Source organism: Lactuca virosa, chromosome 6, assembly GCF_052849685.1.
Source record: "Lactuca virosa cultivar CGN04683 chromosome 6, Lactuca_virosa_CGN04683_v6, whole genome shotgun sequence".
NCBI classification, from domain to species: Eukaryota; Viridiplantae; Streptophyta; class Magnoliopsida; order Asterales; family Asteraceae; genus Lactuca; species Lactuca virosa.
The window spans coordinates 183,213,340-183,226,682 of record NC_136431.1 but is presented as its reverse complement, the minus strand read 5'-3'; the positions used below and the strand labels follow the sequence as shown (position 1 = coordinate 183,226,682).

The 13,343-nt window shown below is 32.1% G+C and overlaps 2 protein-coding genes across 2 annotated transcripts; both read left to right on the top strand.

The window, feature by feature from the left end:
- Nucleotides 1-120: 120 nt before the first annotated feature.
- LOC145118548 (phytyl ester synthase 1, chloroplastic-like) lies at nt 121-7,276 on the top strand. Its single transcript, XM_079054240.1, has 13 exons — nt 121-547; nt 678-729; nt 860-915; nt 1,012-1,170; nt 1,332-1,382; nt 4,134-4,210; nt 4,326-4,447; nt 5,077-5,185; nt 5,298-5,428; nt 5,590-5,959; nt 6,456-6,569; nt 6,709-6,794; nt 6,890-7,276. The coding sequence occupies exons 1-13, from the start codon at nt 232-234 to the stop codon at nt 7,188-7,190; spliced, it is 1,944 nt and encodes a 647-aa protein (XP_078910366.1). The 5' UTR covers nt 121-231; the 3' UTR covers nt 7,191-7,276.
- A 1,842-nt stretch (nt 7,277-9,118) lies between these two features.
- On the top strand, nt 9,119-13,029 carry LOC145118533 (phytyl ester synthase 1, chloroplastic-like). The gene is made up of 13 exons (XM_079054225.1): nt 9,119-9,783; nt 9,868-9,919; nt 10,036-10,091; nt 10,176-10,334; nt 10,422-10,526; nt 10,614-10,717; nt 10,803-10,924; nt 11,017-11,125; nt 11,532-11,662; nt 11,738-12,107; nt 12,203-12,316; nt 12,433-12,518; nt 12,621-13,029. Exons 1-13 carry the CDS (start codon nt 9,405-9,407, stop codon nt 12,922-12,924), a joined length of 2,091 nt encoding a protein of 696 aa, XP_078910351.1. The 5' UTR covers nt 9,119-9,404; the 3' UTR covers nt 12,925-13,029.
- The last annotated feature ends 314 nt before the right edge of the window (nt 13,030-13,343 follow it).

The following is a 13,343-nucleotide window of genomic DNA, read 5'->3' as shown; positions in this document are numbered from 1 at the left end:
ACTTATGAGTAGTTTTTCCCACCTATATAAATGTGTTGTTGTTGTATCTCTGTCACGTACTACATGAAACCGACCTTTCATTCATTTAAATACGTAATTTTCACCTTTTTGTTTGAGTTTCTGTTAGTGAAGTTATAAATACATACACATTTCAACATATATTGATATCCCCAAATTATTAGAGTCTTGATTTTGATTCTTAGAGCAATTTATTTGTGGAAGTATTCCATAATGGCCTTAATCGCAAGCAATCCAAGTGGATTTGTTAAGAGTGTATGTGGTGAGGATTCATGGGTATCAGTTAAAATTAATGGAGCTTCTTCTTCTTGTAAGAGGAAGAAAACCTTTGTAGCGTGTTATGATTATGGAGGAAAAAAGAGTTCCCAAAATGCCCCTGAAAAGTTGCAACCTTTGTGGGATGATGGTTATGGTAGAAATAGAAAAACCATGGATTTGATTAAGAGTGATGGAGGGCCACCTAGGTGGTTTTGTCCTGTTGCTTGTGGCATGCCTCTAAAAGATTCACCTGTTCTTTTGTATTTACCTGGTAATTTGTGTTAGGTTATAAAGTTACACAAATTCAAGAATATATACATGAATTATATTCATTCTTTAGTGTTGTTAAAACTTAAAAGATTGTTTAATGTTTTATTAATTGAATGTGATACTTTTTGTAGGAATTGAAGGGACTGGAACTGGCCTTGTGTTACATGAGAAATCTCTTGGAAAGTAAGTTGCAATTGATCTACATCTACTTATTGAGTTTGTTTTATTACCAAATATGCCCCTTGTAAGAAGATCTAGTATCTTATTGATATGCAACGATTTTAGAGTGATCTTTTTCCGAATTGAATCACAGGGTTTTTCATGTTCAATGCTTGCATATTACTTTTCATGATCGAACACCATTTGAAGGTTATCATCTTCTCTTGTATTTATATTATGTAAAACTTCAAGAAACAAGTAGAATGAGAGAGTAAATGACCATTTTACCCTTGTATTTGCATGAAGGTTTGATTAGAGTTGTGGAAGAAAGTGTGAAGATTGAGCATAATTTGTCTCCAAATAAGCCGATTTATTTGCTTGGAGAATCTTTTGGAGGAACATTAGCACTTGCAGTTGCAGCTCCTAATCCTACAATTGACTTAATACTCATTCTAGCAAACCCAGGTTATGCTTTTTGTTTTTTTTCCTAATTTCTTCTACTTTTTTTTTTTCAGTAATGTCAATTTCATATGCGTATTTTTTTTTATCCAATTCAACTATCTTTACAATTAATTACGAATTGTATATATGTCGGATAATAATACTTGGTTTTCCTTCCATTTCAGCAACTTCTTATGAGAGATCATCATTGTACCCTTTAGTAGGCTTGCTTATGGGTAGGTTACTATCAACTCAAGTCACAATAATCAAGTTAATGACTCCAAACACCCCCTAAATCTGCACTTGATCCTTTCTTCTAAATGAAACTTGGGAAGAAAAAATATTTGTTTTTATTGACTTTACTTCATCTGAACAATTATACATAGTTACATACACATATGTATAGGAAACAATATAGGATCCAAGCACCTACGAATCTCTCTCTCTCTCTCTCTCTCTCTCTCTCTCTCTCTCTCCCTCTCCATACTTACATACATATATATACACTACAAGGATCGAGCCCTATGCAGACAACAATTATGGACATTGTATTGACGACATGTCGTCGGTAAATGTTATACAGACGACATTTCGTCTGTAAAAATAGCTCCGTTGGTAAAAGTCGAAGATGTTGTCGGGACAGGAGTCATCGGTACAGAATAACCAATCCAAACGACATGTCGTCGTCAAAGGGTCGTCGGGATTAATTTTCCTGAAATAAGAAAAAGTTTTATTCGGACTCTATCCCGACGACTTGTTGTCGGAAAAGTGTGAGCAATACCGACGACTTGTCGTTGGGAAAAGTAGGTGCCAGCCAACTTCCGTTCTAGTAATACTGACGACTTATCGTCGGGATTGGTAAAACCGTTTTTACAGTTATAAAGCTATACCGACGACATGTCGTCGGTATAACCTTTTTTTTTCACAGGTTTTGTTCTATATACCAAATCTGTTTTTTTAAAACAAATCCAAAAAGGATATTTGCATAATAATATCAAACACTTAATAAACATAACATACCATTAAAATTAAAATTAAAATTAAAATTAAAATTCTACTACATTAAACCTAAATATCACATAATCATACATGTATACAATACATTCAATTCCAATTTTCATTTCATTTTAGACATACAATACCACTTTCATATTCCAATTTCATACAATTAAACATACAATACATCCAATTCAACTTCCAATTTCAAACAATTAAGCAATACATCCAATTTCATACAATCATACCTTATAGCACCTAACATTTTAGACGTTAAATTTCAATTTCATACAAATGTATACATCTAAATACAAAACCAAACATCATTCCTAATTTCATTTTCATGCCAATACACCACAATGAACATAAACAAATCATGCCTAACTTCATTTTCATTTTCATGTCAAAACACACTTTCATACCTCAAAATGCATATATATATATATCAACCAAACAAAATCAGAGAAAAATTATATATCATGGTGTATTGAAAGGAAAAAAATCACAAACTTCATTCACGTATTGTGGTGTGTTAACATGAAAAAAAAATCAAAAAACTTACCTTAAAATCGGTGGTGAAGATAGCTGAATCACCAGAAATCGTTTTCTTCGGCGGTGGTGAAGGTTGTTGCCGGCCAGCGGTGATGAAGGCTGTGATTTAGGGCTCCAACAACCGGAAATAAATCCCCTAAAATCGGAGTAAAAACTCAAGCTATTACAAATTAAGAAGAAATCAAGGACCAAGAACCTTACCTTTAGGTCGCCAATGAATCGGAGTGGCCGGAAATCGTCTGCGTCGCCAAAGCTTGAGAGGGAAAAGAAAGTGCAAGCAACTGGAAAATGAACGCAGGGTGCGACTTTTGTTACAGGAAACCTTATACCGACGACAAGTCGTCGGTATAGGTAAAACAAAACTACGTCGTTCCACTTTACGTCATTAAAAAAATAAATAAAATAAAAAGGGTTTTCCAGACGACATATCGTCTGGACAGATATTTCACGCCGATCGATCCCACTTTTTCCAGACGACATGTCCTTGTTATAGGATTACAAAACGACATCGTCTTTCTTTTCTGCGACACGAATTAAAAATAAATCGAAATTATTTTTTTAATACCCTATATACAGACGACATGTCATCTGCATAGGTTGACGAAAACAACGACGTCTTGATTTTCTGCGACAAGGAATATAAATAAATCGAAAATATTTTTTTAATATCCTATACCGACGGCATGTCGTCGTCATAGGTTTTCGACATACCGCCAATATTTTGCGCCTTCCCGCCGAGTCTATGCAGACGATGTGTTGTCGGCATAGCTTTTCTGGTCAAAGACATATGGTCAAAGTTGGAAAACGTTGTACCGACGACATATGTCGTCTGGATAGGTGTCGTCTGTAAACGTTGTTCTTCTTGTAGTGATACATGCATGCATGCATTCATACATGATACATACATACATATTGATTATGATTGAAAACTACTACTCCCTCCGTCCCAAAATTATTGTCCACGTTTGACTTTTTAAGTCTCTTTTGTTTAAATTTGACATTAAATAATTTACTTTTTGTTATATAATTTTTTATACAAGATATATGCATAGATTGTTTTTAAATGTATTTTTATTGTTATAAGTTTCATCAAAATTTTATAATACAAATAAAGTTATTTATGGTCAAAGTTTACATGGAAAGACTTCAAAAGTCAAACGTGGACAATAATTTTGGGACGGAGAGAGTATATGTTATAAAATACTCCTTAATTTTTAAATTAATCATCAATATTATCCGTTGTCTCTAAAATGTAGTATAATTCAATCGGTGACCAAGGCACCAAAAGGTTTCCTTATTGAACCTATTATTGTTTTCTAAATGTTCAATCTTGATTCATATCTTGGTGAATTTTCTAGTTTTGATAAGTGTATGTAATCACACATCTTTACTTTGCAATACATCATCTTTCTTTAATTTATTCCAAGATTTTTATTCAGGTGATTATGTAAAGATGGAAATGGTTAATATTCATATTGGGCAATTGCTTGGCAATCTTAATGGAGATATGAGTCATGTACTTGTTCCTTAACTTCGTTTATTGTTAGTTTCTTCAATTCGGTGTGCTATATTAATTCATTTTTGTCCAATTTTATCATCAAGGTTCTCATTTTTATACGTTTTCCTGATAGATGATGACAACAATAATACCAAAAGACACTCTTAAATGGAGGATAAAGCTACTTGAATCAGCTGCTGCCTATGCTAATTCCCGTTTACATGCTATTACAGCTCAAGTACTAGTTCTTGCTAGGTTAATTTCTTTCTTCTTTAACTAACTCAAATCATAGTTTATTTCTTGTTACTATATATATATATATATATATATATATATATATATATATATATATATATATATGGGCTAGGTTATTACGTGGATTGATAACTATTGTGCGGACGTGTGGACAATCATATTCTATGAGAATTACTAAAAGAATAAGTTGTTTAGTAATGTGAATACGTTCAACCTCACACAATTATTATTATTTCCATGCATTCTCACTAATTCTTATTCATTTTTGTTCTCACACATCGTTTTTCACTCATTTTCATTCTTACAGTATATGACTCAATAAACATCCTGAAAATATTCTGACAGAATGAGAAGAATAAAAAAAAATCTATAATAACCTTATAGACGATTTAATTGATGAGAATGCTTGATAATGACAATAGTTATGTAAGATTGAACGTATTAACATTATCAAACAACATATTTTATTTGTCATTCTCATAGGATATCACTGTCCACACGTCCGCACAATAGATGTCAATCAACATTTGAAACTAGCTCATATATATATATATATATATATATATATATATATATATATATATATATATATATATATATATATATATCACTAAGATAGTTGCATTCAGTGGCAAGGATAACCTCTTACCCAGTAAAAACGAGGCTCATAGGCTTTCAGGATTACTAAAGTGCTGCAACATACGTGTGTTTGAGGAAAATGGGCATGCAATCTTATTGGTATTAAGATCTATTATTATTATTATTATTATTATTATTTCAATTTTCTTGTGAAAAACAATGGCCATAGGACATATAATACAATAATGTGAGTGCCTTTTTGTTGGTGTAGGAGAGTGGTGTTAACGTGTTATCCACTATTAAAGCTTCTCAGATGTACAGATGTTGTTCAAAGTTTGATATTTTTAGGGACTTTTTGCCTCCAAGTATGACAGAGTTCAAAACTTTACCAATGGAGGCTTGGTAATCTAATAAAATTAACTTGTTTTCTTTTCTTTGCTCCTTAATTTTGTAGCTCTCATTTAATCTAATGAAAACTATATATTTGTTCTCACTTTGAGTTTTAAAAAGTTAGAAGTCGATATTATTTATAGGATAAGATCTAACTTTGGAGCTTTTTGTAGGTGGTTTCGCCTTTACATGGGTGCAACAATGTTCTCAACAATGGAGGATGGAAAGATAGTGAAAGGTCTTGCAGGGATTCCAGATGAAGGACCTGTATTAATAGTTGGTAATCACATGCTTTGGGGATTTGATTATTTTGTACTTGTCTCAGAGTTCATAAGAGAAAAGAAAATAGTGCTTCATGGTTTAGCCCATCCGGAGATTTTCCAATTAGGTGTTAAATATGAACATATTATGATGCCATGTGTTGATATAATGAAGCTGTTTGGTGGAATTCCTGTTTCTGGAAGAAATTTGTTCAAATTGTTAGAAAGAAAGTCGTACACATTACTTTATCCTGGTGGTGCAAGGGAGGTTTTTCATCGTAAGGTGTGTTACTTCAGCTCGTATTTCACTTAAAAAAAGCTTCATCATTTGTTTTTTTTATTGTTAAAATGATTAAATATATAATTGAACTTCTTTTACATCTTCGAATCATCATCTCATTTTATTGTATATTAAGATGGTTTGTGTAATGAAAACATGGACAACACAATTACATAGTTCAATGGGATAGTTGAATGAGATGACATGCCTAATTGGCATTTAATGGATTAAACTCCACCATTAAGGGATGCCATGTTGGCATTTAAAGGATATGGAGTTCAATTAGAAAAAAAGAAACCTTTTAATTATTAAAAATAGAACTTTCTAAAGTTCAATGCCATTGTAAGAAAATTTTGGTAGAGTTGTAGGAGAGTAGAGCAATCCATTAAACTCTAATGAGTTCAATGCATCGTAGATGACCTAATATATGCCTTAAAATATGTAAAGGAATGAACGTTTTTCTTCGAAATTTGAAAATCACTTTCTTTGTTATTAACAGGGTGAAGGTTACAAATTGTTTTGGCCTGATAAACAAGAATTTGTAAGAATGGCAGTGAAGTTTGGAGCCACCATTATCCCATTAGGATTTGTTGGGGAAGACGACATATTAGAAGTAAGAACACACTTCCATACTCTTTACAAAGTCACTTGATCTTTGAAATCAAACAAACTAGCTTTCAATTTCATTATCAAATTAACTTATATCATGTTAATCCTCACTACTTAATATTGTTAATATACTTTGTTTCCAGCTAATCATCGATTACAACGATATGAAAAGAATCCCCTTCTTCGACCAATTGATGAATGAATTCAATGAAGGGAGAATAAACTTGATGTAAATTCATTTGGAAATATCATATGATTTATGTGATTATCAGTGTACTCCTTAAAAGTGATTAATACTAATAATTCTATTTTCTTTGATACGAGGGAGGGGATGAGTGGAGAGATTGCTAAGCAACCGTTTCATACTCCCGTAGTTTTACCAAAGCTACCTGGTCGACTCTACTTTATGTTCGGGAAGCCTATACAAACAAAAGGAAAGGAAAATATATTAAATGACAAAGATTATTTGCAAGAATTATACATGCAGATAAAATGTGATGTTGAAAAGAATGTAACTTATTTGTTAAAGAAGCGTGAGGGCGATCCATATAGAAGTATTGTTCAGAGGCTCCTGTGGGAAATGAAATATGGGGATTTAGATCGAATTCCATCGTTTGATCCATGAACGTTAATTTATCTATGTGCCTTTTGTGTTTACTAGGATTATCAGTTTTACATTTTATATATACTAGGAGTGAGACCCATATATTACATGAGTTTATTTAAAAAAAGTTAAATATGAAATTTTAACAATTTGAGAAATTTGAATTTATAAGAAAAATGAGAAAATTTTTGAATTATTAAAATTAATGAGACTTTAACACATTGAATACATTACATATACAAACCTTTTCTAATAAATACCTTACATATTAAATATGAAATTTTAATTTAATAAAATGAAAAATACAATAAAATGACAAGTGGAAAATAGAAAATTCAAAAATTATAGAAAATGTCATATGTCCAAATGAAAGAGAAGAGGACATGTGACAAAAAGATTTTGATTTATTAGGGAGGATATATATATATATATATATATATATATATATATATATATATATATATATATATATATATATATATATATATTAAAACGCATGGCAAGTTTCAACAAAAAATTTTAGAATTTTAGGTTTCTGCCACTATTTTTTGGGGTTTCACAGTTTACATCTTTTCAATTTTTATCATTATAATTTCCACCCACAAGTATGTTCGATTGTCAATTTGGTCTCTTCCTTTTCCAATATTGTGGTTTCACCGTTTACATTCCTTCAATTTTTACTACTACAATCTCCACCCAGAAATATGTTCAATTGTCAATTTGGTCCCTTCCTTTTCCAACATTGTTCTATTTCAATATTTTTTCAAACATTGTTCTATTTCGATACTTTCAGTAAATTTTAGAATTTTAGGTTTCTGCCACCACTTTTTGGGGGTTTCATAGTTTATATCCCTTTAATTTTTACCACTACAATTTCCACCCACAAGTATGTTCAATTGTCAATTTGGACCCTTCCTTTTCTAATATTGTGGTTCCACAGTTTACATCCCTTCAATTTTTACTACTACAATCTCCATCCAGAAGTATGTTCAATTGTCAATTTGGTCCCTTTCTTTTCCTACATTGTTCTATTTCGATACTTTTTTTGCACATACTTTTTCTGCACAATATTTTCTGGTTATCACACATATGACGCTTCCTTGGTCAATGGGTAGTCAACCTACTGTACACTCTTGGAATTTATTGTTATATGTTTTTGGAAAATGTCATTTTTGTGCCAATATTTTTTAGAAAACTTTAAATTATTTCCAATCAATTTTCTTTTTTAAGAAACTTTAAATTATTTCCAACCCATGCGAAAAATGGCTCTTTCCTAGTTTATATAAATGTTTGTATGTTGTAATCTTCTTTTGTTTCACTGTGGGGGATGTGGATGTAAAAGCTGTTGCCCTTTGCTCATATAGCCATGAAAAAAGAAAATTCGTAAAACTATTTGGTTAGTTGAGGTATAACTCACCACAAGAAGCAGCAAATATATCCCGTCCGTAGCAGCGCCACCGAAATCGATAAGAAAATGAAGAATATTCCGATGATCCTTATAGGACGCAGAGGCGTTGGGAGGAAACTCCACCGACACAGCGTTCTCTTGTCGAATCCTTCACCCTCAACGAACATTGTAAACCATTTCTTTTATGAACGAAAAAAAGGGGGGAAATGAATTCATAATCTACCAGCGATAAATCAACATAGTGACAAACCACCATAAAGATATTAATTATGGAAAAAAAGAGCAAGCATCGAATTCCCCCTTTCAGTAGGCTTCCATAAAATCTTGCAAAATTAGTCGAAAGTTTGAAAATATTACGACGAAAATTGACCTCGTGTGACTGATTTTGGAAGCTTTGTTTTCAGTACCAACTTGTGCTTTTAGCTTGGCTGGGCTGCATTGGAGATACCAACAAACGGCAATGATAGTCTCCATCCTCTTTGACCTTAAATTCGCCATTCGATCATCCAGGTAAAACAAAATTTTAACCTTTCTTCTTTGTTCCTTGATTCTGTTTATATGAGTACGTTTTTCCCGCCTACATATGTGATTTTCAATCTCTCTGTCATTCATATTGGATGATACATGAAACGCACATTTCATTTTGTTCCCGAGCTCAATTAAACACGTAACTTGCACCCTTTTCTTAGGGTTTCTTGTTACTGAATTCATAATTATACAAATATCAACACATTAAAATCCCTAAAACTACTAGAATCATAAAATCATAGAGCAAGAGTCTTGATTTTGACTTTTTTGGCGCAATTTTCTTGTGGAAGTATTCCATAATGGCCTTACTTGTGAGCAATTCAAGTGTCTCATCATCATCACCCTTTTTGTCTCAAGACAAAACCCATAGGCTGCTTTCACGTGTTCTTGTTAGGAGTATAGTCAAGATCAATGGAGCTCCTTGTGTTAACAGAAAGAATACAGTTGTAGCACTAGCATCTTATGAAAATGGAGGAAAAAAGAGTGCCCAAAATGCCCCTGAGAAGTTGGAACCTTTGTGGGATGATGGTTATGGGACACAAACCATGAAAGATTACACTAAAATAGCCATTGATTTGAGTCGTTTAACTAGTAATGATGGTGGGCCACCTAGGTGGTTTTGCCCTGTTGCCTGTAACAGGCCTCTAAAAGATTCTCCTGTTCTTATGTATTTGCCTGGTAATTGGTATAAAATTATACAAATTACCGTTTTACCCCTGCAAGATATGCTTATATTTATTTACTTCCTAATTGGATGTGTAGGGTTGGAAGGAACTGGAACTGGCCTTGTTGTACATGAGAAAGCTCTTGGAAAGTGAGTTGAACTTGATCTTCATCTTCTCTTTGAACATTTTTTTCTTATAAACTTTTGTTTTATAGAATCTTTAATTGGAAGATGTAAATGTTTGCTTAAATTTTATACAATGACAGGGTTTTCCATGTTCAATGCTTGCATATTCCTTCTCATGATCGAACACCATTTGAAGGTTTGTATTTATATTATGTAAAACTTCATGAAACCAGTAGAATGAGAGAGTAAATGACTGTTTTACCCTTATATTTGCATGAAGGTTTGATTAAAATTGTGGAAGAAAGTGTAAAGATTGAACAAAATTTGTCCCCAAATAAGCCGATTTATTTGCTTGGAGAATCTTTTGGAGCAATATTAGCACTTGCAGTAGCTTCTCGTAACCCTACAATTGACTTAATACTCATTCTAGCAAACTCAGGTTAATTATTCTTTTTGTTTCTTTTCACAATTTCTTTTATTTTTCAGTAATTTCGATTTTTATAATAGTATATTTTATTCATTTCAGCAACTGCTTATGAGAGGTCATCACTGCATCCTTTAGTAGGGTTCATGAAGACTCTACCTGTGGAACATTATGGCTCATTTCCTTATCTCACAAGCTTCCTTTTAGGTTTTTTACTTATTGCAACTTAGAATTTGACTAAGATAATATAATGATAATTCTCTTTCTTTTATTTATTTTACAATTTTCTTTCAGGTGATTTTGTAAAGATGGCAATGGTTAACACTAATGGTCCAAACCATTTGCCTTCTTTTGGGCAATTGATTGGCAATCATACTGAAGATATCCCACTTCTTTCTGTAAGCACCACCTTCAACTTTATAAAATTTACCGAAAAGCCCTTCTAATAACTTCCACTTCCATTCTTGAATTTACTTCATATAGGCAATGACCACAATAATTCCAAGAGACACTCTTGATTGGAGGATTAAGCTTCTTGAATCAGCTGCTGGATATGCTAATTCTCGTCTTCATACTATTACAGCTCAAGTTCTAATTCTTGCTAGGTTCTTTTTATTTTTATTTTTATTTTTTGTAACTTCATAATTCAATTCTTGTTACTATATTTTTTATTAGTAATACAATATTTGCATTTCAGTGGAAAAGATAACCTCTTACCAAGTAAAGATGAGGCCCAAAGGCTTTCAAGATTATTGCCTCACTGTGATATACGTGTGTTTGAGGAAAATGGGCACACAATATTAATGGTATATATTAATTAAGATCTCTTTTTGCACTTTTCTTGTGGACAAAACTACCCCTTTTGGGTATATTTGGCAATGAGTAATGACAATGAGGAGGGTATTCATGTCTTTTGCACAGTCAAAGATATCGAAAGCAAGTCCCCACCTTTTTGGGTGGGACAAAAATTTGCAATCTTGTTGGAATATAATAAGATCTTTCTTTTTGCACTTTTCTTGTGGACAAAACTACCCCTTTTGGGTATATTTGGTAATGACAATAAGGAGGGCATTCACGTCTTTTGCACAGACAAGAGATCAAAATCAAGTCCCCACCTTTTTAGGTGGAACACAAATTTGCAATCTTGTTGGAATATAAAATGTAAATTGTTCTTTTTTGTGTTTTAACAAATATCAAAATCTTTCATTGCAGGAAAATGGTGTTAATGTGTTATCGGCTATAAAAGCTACTCAATTGTATCGACATTCTTCAAAGTTTGATATTTTTAGAGACTTTTTGCCTCCAAGTATGACAGAGTTCAAAACCTTACCCATGGAAGCTTGGTAATTTAATAAATTTAGAAACCAGTAGGAAATAAAAATATTAGTATATAATATATATTATGTGATTGAGTGTAGGTGGTATAGGCTTTATATGGGTGCATCAATGTTTTCAACAATGGAAGATGGAAAGATAGTGAGAGGTCTTTTAGGGGTTCCAGATGAAGGACCCGTATTAATAGTTGGTAATCACTTGTTATGGGGAGTTGATGTTTTTTCTATTGTTTTAGAGTTTTTGAGAGAAAAGAAAACCATGATCCATGGTTTAGCCCACCCTCAGATTTTTGAATTTGATAAAAAATATGAATATCTCATGATTCCATATTCGGATATTATGAAATTATTTGGTGCAATTCCGGTTTCTGGAAGAAACTTCTTCAAATTGTTAGCAAGAAATTCATACACGTTGCTTTATCCTGGTGGTGCTAGGGAGGCTCTCCATCGTAAGGTAATCAATCACCAATTCCATTCCACTCCTTTGTGATTCCATTCCGTTGTAGAATAATTTGATATATTAAAAACTATTAAAATAATGGTGAACAGGGTGAAGGCTGCAAATTGTTTTGGCCTGATAAACAAGAATTTGTAAGAATGGCAGTTAAGTTTGGAGCCACCATTGTTCCATTTGGAGTTGTTGGGGAAGATGACATGTCAGAAGTAAGAAGAACTATCTCATTCTCTTTACAAATTCACAAACTAATTTTTTTTTAGTATTACTTATTTCATCTTTAATTGTCTTACTAATTGATGTTGTTAATCTACTTTGTTTCCAGCTACTCATTGATTACAATGAAATGAAAAAAATCCCTTTCCTTGATCAAATGGTGAATGAATTCAATCAAGGGAGAACAAACTTGAGGTGAATTTTTACTATTATGTTTGTTTTCTAAATCTTAATCACTTTTTATATGTGAATGCATAATTGCTGATTATTATTATTATTTTTGTTATTTATGTATAGGGCGGGGATGGGTGGAGAGATTGCTAAACAACCGCTTCATTTTCCTATATTTTTACCAAAGTTGCCAGGTCGACTGTATGCTATGTTTGGGAAGCCTATACGAACAAAAGGAAAGGAAAATATGTTAGATGACAAAGATTATATTCAAGATTTATATTTGCAGATAAAATGTGATGTGGAAAAGAATATGGCTTATTTGTTTAAAAAACGTGATGATGATCCATATAGAAGTGTTATTCGAAGGTTCGTGTGGCAACAAATGAATAATGGGGACTTGGATCGAATTCCCTCTTTTGATCCATGAATGTTAAATTATCCATATGCCTTTTGTTTTACACAAGTGTTGATAATTGTTGTTATTCCATGATTATACATTCTATTATTTATATAAATATTTGTACATTGTATCTTTTGTTTGTATTTCATTAGAAATGTTTAGGTGTGAAGTTATTAAATTATTAAACAAATCCGTTTAACCTTTTTTGTACTAAATGACAAGTAATTACAAATCAATGTCAAACTACCAATAAAATACAATTTGATACATAAAGCAAACATGAATGAATGAATGTAACTAGGGTATTTGTTTAAATGGATCGGTTAAATGTTTAAATGCAATCTGTTCAATCAAATACATATTGATTTTGGTTTACAATATATGGACTTGAAAAGTACAAACTAAATTAAAATTCGATATAAACCTACCTAATTTTAATTCGGCTT